Consider the following 9,220-nt stretch of genomic DNA (forward strand, 5'->3'; position numbering starts at 1 on the left):
TTCAAAATATATTTGACTAAATTTAGTTAGGACAATAAATGACATTACTAGCCTGGCCTTTCCTTCTCGAATTACCCAGAAAACTCGAAGTCATCATCAGAAGCCTAAGAATCGGCATCATAAAAATCTTACCTAATTTCCTAAATCCTATAATGCTGAAGAAGATGTCAAAATAAATACTGCTTTGTGGTGTCCACTTATACATCAAACTTAATATTTTCATCAAATGCTGCATATACGCCAAGTATAATGACATGACTACGCTTCTAGATTTACTTTCGTTATAACTCAACCAGTATCCAATTTCAATTTTTACCACAGTCAAATTTATCACCATAATATCCAACCTATTCAACAAAATATAACTATGTAATGTATCAGTGTACGTGTACCACCTTTTATTTAAAATAGTCTTTATATAGAATACCTTTAATAATCGCTATATTCAACATTGTCACTTATATGTATTTAATTAAGTTTAAAAAAAAGTAGGTCAGCGGCGCGTGGGTGGTGGTGGATGTTTTGTCCATCGTCCCTTCGGCCCTCGGATAGAATAGTGTAATTTTACTGTAGATATTCGATTTGAATGCAATATGATTGCATTCGATAAAAAACGATTCTGAGCTTACAAGGGGATCTTATTTATTTAATTTTATTTGTTTCTATATAGTGATAAACAAAGCCGTAATTATTTTATATTACATAATCGTGAAGTTATACATTTTTTCTCCTTTTACCGCTTTTATTTCGAGTATCATTTCGAAAATTGAAAAATGACCTTTCGAAAGTACCAGCTCAAGAACATTACCTTTCAGAAAATATGCTACACTTGTACTTTTGAGCAAGTTTAGGGGGAGAAAAAGTATTTACAGAATAAAAAAGAAATAAACATCATTGTAAAACCAATACATTCCTCGCTCCGCTCAGAATCTAAAAATATTCACTTAGTCAAAATCCTTGAAAAATGAAAATATATAAAATTCCACATAAGTTTTACTTGTGCTTGTGCTAGTTACACTGTCCACAAGGCGTGGCCAGATGAGATGACAAGAGTAAACCCAACTGACAACTACACTTTTGCTTGCACTTTTCGCATCTCCTTAGTGTGGGAGTAGAAGTAGAGATAGCATTATAGATGTAAACAAATTTTTAAAATAGCACAATTTATTTTATTAGCATTTTAAGTTTAAATTTTAATAAAATTTGAAAAATTATTTTGCAGTTGAAAATTTATAAAATATTTAATATTTATGCTGAGTTCATAATTGAACAAAATATTTTTCAAAAGTAGTTTATACTAGAACTAAAAAACAAAGAATACCTATACATATATTTGAACTCTAAATTTGGACGAAATTACATACTGAGCGACATCACTTATTAAATTGTAATTCAAATACATTATTTGTAACGACTTAAAACTTTTACATACATTATTAATTTTACTAAGCGCAATAAAATTTTCAAATTATCTAAATAAAGTTATAATAGGTAGTTTACCTAGATAAAATTTATTTCTATCATAAACCTAAATATTCACTCTGATATATTTATGCAATTATTAATTAAGTGTTAATAATTCTAAACTTAATAATAATAACATTTTTTATTTGATTAGCTATTAGCGACATGACAAATTGACAACTCGACAGTTTTTTAGAAATTAAAAATAATAATATAAAAGAAAAGAAAAATACAAATACAATATAAAACATTGAAACTAGCCTCCAATACGAAATTAATTATCTTTTTGATAACCACTGCAGATTTAATGTTGATCACAGTGAAGAGGTTGATGGAGAACTGTTAAGAATTTAAGATAATTGAGCAAAATTATATACTTGGTAATTAAAGAGGGTCAGATGAAGAATGAATAAGAAAGGCAAAGACTAATGAGTGTTTTAATGTAGCGTGCAAAGTGGAATCATTTAAACCAATTGTGAAGTTCCTGGATAGAAAAATCATGGCTCGCAAAAGATTTAAATATTTATTTTACACAAACACATATTTATATATAATACATCGGCAGCAGACGTTAATTATTATTTTGTCATGTTGACTCTGCAACGCCGAGCCGTATATACATATATAAATATATTATTTTTATTAGATATACCTACCTATATTCATTTTCGTTTTTTATATTAATACATTAATTATACAATAAAATATTAAAATTACTATAATTTTATCGCGAGCCGCAAGTTAGCCACCCCCTATGTATAATATATTATAAAATAATTTATGGCACGCTCGAAAAAAATAAAAGAATAATAATATAGGTATGTATAATTTGTGCCACATCTAAAAATTAATTTTAGTAATTTGCGCCACATAAAATTAAATAAAGCAGCATTATGTAATCTGAGCCATCTTATACAGTTGTGCATTCAAAAATTGTAATTTACGCCACTTTAAAATAACTAAGCAATATTTTTTACAGATTAATATAATATTATGTTTTAATCACTTGGGTAAATTGAATAAATTGTTGATAGTTACATTTCTGAAAAATTACTAAAAAGTTAAATAAAAAAAAAAACATACAAATCAGTCATATTATAATTATTATAAATAAATGTAAATAACTATATAAGTATTCGTAATACGTACTTAATGTATATTGTCCAATAATTTTTTTTTTTATTTTATGATATTTATGTTTTATATGCCCAAAACAACATACATATATATACTAATATACTATATAATGCTTAAGTAATACTTATAGCTTACTCACATTTTTTTATACTTTGCAACTTGAAGATGAAACTAAGATTTTTCTATCAATTTTCTTTAGTATTTATACATTTTTTTTTTTAGATTAAATTAATGTAGATTCGGCATGTGTCGGTGTTATTGAATAGCTGATTCCAGATGCAATAATTAATAAATTCAAACAATTGAAGTTAAAAGTGTGACGCAGATTAAATATTTGTATAGGTATTCCATTTTATTTTTTGTCGTAGAGTAAATGAAGGGCTCCGTGCAAGAACGAGATAACTTTATTTTTCAAAACTTTTTAGGAAACGATTAAAGTTATTTTAAAATATTTAAATAAAGATACAATTAATTTGAAAAACAATTTAGATACCTACATTAAATTACGATAAAAAAGATTCCGTAGTAATTGATTTGAGTTTCTAAATTTCTTTAAGATAAGAGCTAATATTAACTAATATTAACTCCATTTACTTTATATTTCCTGTACGAATGATCGAAATTGTCTCGTTTTTGCACAGATCTACTCGTATTTTTTTCTTGATAACAAACGGCCTAAACCCCATTTTTCAAAAAAATGGAGTTATCTCGTTCTTGCACGGAGTCCTTCAAATTACCAAAATTAATTTTTAGATGTGTCGTAAAATACGTGTTATATTTGTATATTTTGGGGCAAATTACATACGCACTAAAATGTACCTATTGGCGAATGCTGAGGAAAATTACAAATAATAAAATAAGCACAAAATACCATCTCCCATTTTAGCACGTAGCGTTCAAATAATTTGTTAGTCGTGTATCAATTGCGCCATAAGACTTTTACCTGTAAGAAATACGCAATGAAAAATTGTAAAATACAGAAATATTCAGTATATGTCAAAAAAAACGAATTAGGTAGGTATGCAAAACTATACAAAATAAAACTTTATATTTCGATCTATTAACTATAATTTAAACTTTTAGTTTATCTAGTTATTTTTTAAACTGTTCAGAAAAATCTCAAAGTGTATAAAAATCCATTACCTATGTATGTAGTATGAACTTGTCATAAAATTATAGTTTATTAATGCAATTTTATTTAATAATTTAATGATTATATTAATCTAAAATACATTAAGAAAAATAGTATTTCAAGGAAGACAACATTGGAGCATGCACTAAAAAAGTGATAAGTCACATTGATGACAACAAATCTAGGAAAAAATTGTCAAATGCATTTTACTTTAAAATTCCAAATGTTAGTTAGATACTAATGTATAAGTATATTATATCTAAGAAAATAATACTAAAAATAATTTAGAACAAGTAAATTGTAAAAGTTTTTTTTTTTAAAGTTGAGCTAGATAAAGAATTCAAATTGCAGGACTACATAGATTGAGTGTTCTCAGTTAGCTTTGTTTACACATCATATTATTTTAATTCAAATATATTGATTTAGTTTTAATTCATTTAATATAATATGGTAATTAAATGATATAAATAAAAATAAATATGGACAGACTATAATCTTATTCGCATTTTTAAAAATAGGTATACTTGGTAAGGAAAAGTAAAAACATCAAAATAGATAATATAAGATATAATTTTTGTTTAAATTGTATTAGTATATTTATTCAATTGAATTACAACAAGAACAGACATTAACTAAATATACTTAATAATAATGGAAATAATTTTCAGTAAAATATGTAATAGTTGTTAATAGAATAGATACTACTATTTTAAAATAAAATAAGTATACATATAAATTTAAACTGATAATTAATTTAAAAAAATAATAATTAGAATATATAAATGTAGTATTAATACATTTAAAATAATGACTAGAAACCAAACATTTTAATAATTTATAAGTACATATATCTGAACTTCTACAATAAAAGGAACAAATAAATAGAGTAGTATTATGATAATGGAATGCTTAAAAATATAACACACTCTTGTATTAAAGTTTAAACTGTATCATAATTTTTTTTTTCTGTTTCATAATATAAATAGTTATATTATATCCTAACAATCTATTGTTTTTCTTGGCGTTCATTCATATCAATGATAGACAAATTTATACTGGCCACATAACAATGAATTATTGAAATGATTGTTTTAACAATCATTATTGGACTTGAAATCCAGCACAATAACTTAAACAAGCCATGACCTGCAACTAAAAAAAAAAAAAAATGAAACATTAAAATATGTAGCATTTATACTATTATATTTATTTTAGTACTTACTCATTGGTCCTGTAATAAAATGACAAAGGTATAATGAAGCAAAAAATAATTCATTTCCTGCACACATGAAAAATAGTACGGGTTTTGATGTATAATACCATTTCATTATCGGATTTCCAGTCATATCTACAAATTTATGGCTAGTTTTACCTTGCAAAATTGATCTATTAAAAACAAATAAATAAAATTATGTTAATGGGAAATTTTCTTAAAATTATATGTCTATTACGAGTGCAAATAGATCCAGTGACAAGCAATATCAATAATACAACTAAGTTGAAACAAGAACATATATTTTGGATAAAAATTTGACAGTGCAATACATAAAGCCATTGTTCCACAGCGGTCAGTTAGTTGATCCAGTATAGCTCCAAACTTAGTACCTAAAAAAGTATACACGTCATAAGATACTATTTGAATTATATAATGTAAAGAGACTTAAATATGCTTATGACAATACATTTACTAATATTTTAAATCTACCAGATAGCAAATATAGATTAACTATAAAATGAATGTATTTAATAGATTAATCTTTGAGGGTTACTTACTTTGATTAAATACTCGAGCTGCATGACCATCAAAAGCATCCAATAATGCACTTATCACATAACAACTGCATGCAATTTTGTAATTGGTTGGCATAAAAAAAACCGAAACGACTGCTAGAATTATTCTGGCATATCCTATTAAATTAAGTAAAAACAAAATTGATCAACTAATTGTTTGTATATAATTTGAATTTTAAACCTTAATGATAAATATATATATAAGTAAATAAATTATACACAAATCCATATTTTTAATTAATTTTTTATTTCTTAAAAAAGTAAGTACCTATATTGTGACTCACAAATAAATCAATAATTCATTTATAGAAGGTACCTATTATACTTTTTTTTTTTAATTAAAATGAATATTTGTAAAATAAATACAAGGTACAACACAGTAAGTATAATGTGTTGGCAAGTTGGTATTAAAATTATTAATTAGTTTAAATTGATTCTATGTAAACAACGATCTACAGTAACTTACCAATTAAATTTGGCACAAACAAAAAAATATTTTCTTGTTTAACCATTTTGAACTGAATGAAGGTATTTAATATGATATTATCAAAATTATTACAAATAATTGTAAGTATTACAAATTTGAGCATGTAATACGCTTAGATAGTTAGATGTAAGCAGTTTTAATTGTATTAAATCGCAATAAGTAGATGTTATATAGTGAAGTACACTACTACACTACACAACAGCAAAACACTAAACAGTAGTGCACCAGCACGTAAAAAAGATATGGGCGAATTGAAAGTGCAACACTACTGCTGTCTGTTGGCTGATGAGTGGGTTTCTTCAGTACTTGACACTTGTACAACTTCAAACTTGGCCGAGTATTGACGAATAGAAATACACAAAATATAGCATATTAATTGATATATATGTATCATATGTGATATCATAACGATTTAACATCATAATAATATTGATAACATGGAACATGAACTGACGAACTGTGAAATTATTGTATTTAATATTAATTATTGTTCTATTGTTTTATTTATTCTATGGTTGAACTGTTGAACGAATAACGATTGTGCAATATGTATTTATATTATATGTTTTGCAAACGCAATAACGCATCGCTTGTCAAAAGTCTAAGGCTGTAATGCCGTAGTTAAAAGCATGATATAAATCTTTATGAATATTATAAATTAACAATTATTATTGTATTACAATATATCACTGTATCATCACATTTGGGAGTATGTTCCAAAAGCTCGAAACTACGAAACCACAAAATTGTATGGATGAGTTAACTCATCGAGTTATAAATTCTCGTGCGTCATGCGCGATATTTACATATTTGTCCATCCACCACTGACGTCTTTGACCACTAAAGTTCGTTTTTTAATCACTGTTTATCGATCTTAAATCGTGTTTTTAATACAACATTAAAGCTTTGTACCTCTCGTGCCTGTATCGTACAGTTGGTATTCCTATTTTCTCGGCTGATATACACCGGCTAATGAAATTTTTAAAAAGATATAATAATACATTTATTTGTAATATTTTGGAATCTATTGGCTACTAACTGTTCCTAGATACTATTACTGAACACCAAAGCTATTAACAAATCAGATAATCAGAATATATTTTATAATTTTATAAAACGATATGAACTAAATGGAAACGGTGACGCCGCCAAATCTAGAAAAAAAATTCCCGGAAAATAAGTCTACAGGAAAAAAAACCTCCGGAAAAAATCCCCAAAGCTATACCTCACTGCTGCATGTTGGATACAGCTGTCTAAAATAATAATTAATAATAATAGGTAAAAAAATATAAAATTTGAATGAGAACTATTATAATATTATCATAAATCATAATATATAAATATAAAAATATTTGGCCGGGAGTATCATTTGACGCTAAAGCTTTATTTTTGATTTTTCTTTGAATTTTTATGGCAGCTATAGCTAAGTATATAAATAATTATTATTTTTAATATTGATTAATAAGTACATATTATTATATTATATGAATATATAATATTGCTATATAAATATTTATTTATTTATAAACGGGTAAGTGTCATTTGATAAAAATAGTATAGTAATTAAATAACATAATGTTTTACGTTATTTAATTTGTTTAATAATTATAAATAATGATATTATCCATACGAGACATATAAGTAAACTTTGCAAACTCGACAAAGCAAACTTTGGGGTTTTTTTTCCTGTGGATTTTTTTTCCGGGGGGTTTTGTTTCCGTGGATTTTTTTTCTGAATACCATAATTATAATTATAATTATTATAATTAATTTTATTATAATTATTACAACAAAACAGTCTTCCTATATAAACATACATATACTATTCAGCGATAAAAATTAGAACACTATATAAGTAGGAATGAGAATAGATGCTTGTTAGTTACTAAGACTACCTCTACTAGCAATTTAACAGCTAACTAGCCTGCAAGTATCATTTATATGAATATATGGCGTCACGGTATTTATAATTATATAGATATCTACAACCTAATTGTATCATATATGATTATACGACTATATACGAGTACCTATACGGCTATACGAGTCAATAAACAATAATACAATCAAATATATAGACTATAGAGTATTCTAAGTATTTGATATTATATTAAATATTCATATTTCACAATTGATAAAAATATACCAATAGTATTATCGTATAACTAATTGAAAAATAAATTATTTATATAATTTACAGACACTTGGTCCCTGCTCAGAATCGTTATTCGTAGTTAAATAATGATTTATCATTGAATTCAATTTAATATGGCTAAGTACACAATTAAACTATTAGTAGATATTCAATGATGATAGGTAAAGGTCACGATTTAAGATATTACTATTTTAAATCGTGGTAAAGGTGTAGTAGGTACCACACAAATCATACTTCGATATACTACGTATATCTTTGTCCATTACTCAAATGTCAAAATTTTACTTAAAATTATTGAGTTGCCTCATTAATAAAATATTTACATAATTATTACTGATAGATCTACGGAGAGGGGATAGATCCCCCTCCCCCGTAGCCGTGGAAATTAAATCTTGTTTTGTAAATTTAGTAGAATAAAGCTTATATACCTATGTACATGTTATGTATGAAAATATTTTATATCCCCCCACCCTATGAGAAATTTCTAGATCCGCCACTGGTATAAGTACATTGATCACTAAAGGTATATTATTTAATTATAGATATATAATGTTAACTCCCAAAAAAATTGACGTCTCCATTGCAGTGGAGTATTTGGTTTACCTAGTAGAAAATAGCCCCACCTTAAATACTTCAAGATGGTAAAGTGTAAGTAATAAGAATTGTTAACCATTATACCTACAATAATTTATTATTGAACTATTAGGACTACTTCACTCAATTCTCTCTTATTAATTCCTACCGATTGGTGATTACCGAATACCAATAGAGAAATTACAACCACTGGATAGCAGCTAGCCGTTACTCGTTAGTACCTACCTGTCCTACCTATTGTATAGTCTTGTATAGTCAGATGTCAGAACTCAGAAGTCACACACTACTCATAAGTACCTATTTCTCATAAGTCATAGATGCATATGTAGTCTTTGTAGTCTTGTAGCTTTTCTCATTATAGGTATGGATCCTGTATCCAAACATACTGATAAATCCGTGATACAGACATACAGTAATGTATAATCTATTCTGTGGTATTATATTTAAATTTTAAATGATA

At 26.2% G+C, this 9,220-nt stretch overlaps 1 protein-coding gene across 1 annotated transcript; it reads right to left on the reverse strand.

Moving 5' to 3' along the window:
- Nucleotides 1-4,304: 4,304 nt before the first annotated feature.
- On the reverse strand, nt 4,305-6,380 carry LOC114119071 (CDP-diacylglycerol--inositol 3-phosphatidyltransferase). The gene is made up of 5 exons (XM_027980535.2): nt 5,991-6,380; nt 5,507-5,641; nt 5,185-5,338; nt 4,956-5,119; nt 4,305-4,885 (listed from the first exon to the last, which is right to left on the reverse strand). The coding sequence occupies exons 1-5, from the start codon at nt 6,112-6,114 to the stop codon at nt 4,740-4,742; spliced, it is 723 nt and encodes a 240-aa protein (XP_027836336.2). The 5' UTR covers nt 6,115-6,380; the 3' UTR covers nt 4,305-4,739.
- Between the last annotated feature and the right edge of the window lie 2,840 nt (nt 6,381-9,220).

Source organism: Aphis gossypii, chromosome 2 (assembly GCF_020184175.1).
Source record: "Aphis gossypii isolate Hap1 chromosome 2, ASM2018417v2, whole genome shotgun sequence".
In the NCBI taxonomy this organism is placed as follows: Eukaryota; Metazoa; Arthropoda; class Insecta; order Hemiptera; family Aphididae; genus Aphis; species Aphis gossypii.

What these genes read in the sequence shown, in the direction of transcription:
- LOC114119071 (XM_027980535.2), bottom strand. Translation starts at nt 6,114, where the DNA reads ATGCTCAAATTTGTAATACTTACAATTATTTGTAATAATTTTGATAAT. An exon ending in GTTTGTGCCAAATTTAATTG is followed by an intron (nt 5,642 to 5,990) that starts GTAAGTTACTGT and finishes TTAATTTAATAG; the next exon opens with GATATGCCAGAATAATTCTA. An exon ending in CACTGGATCTATTTGCACTC is followed by an intron (nt 5,120 to 5,184) that starts GTAATAGACATA and finishes TGTTTTTAATAG; the next exon opens with ATCAATTTTGCAAGGTAAAA.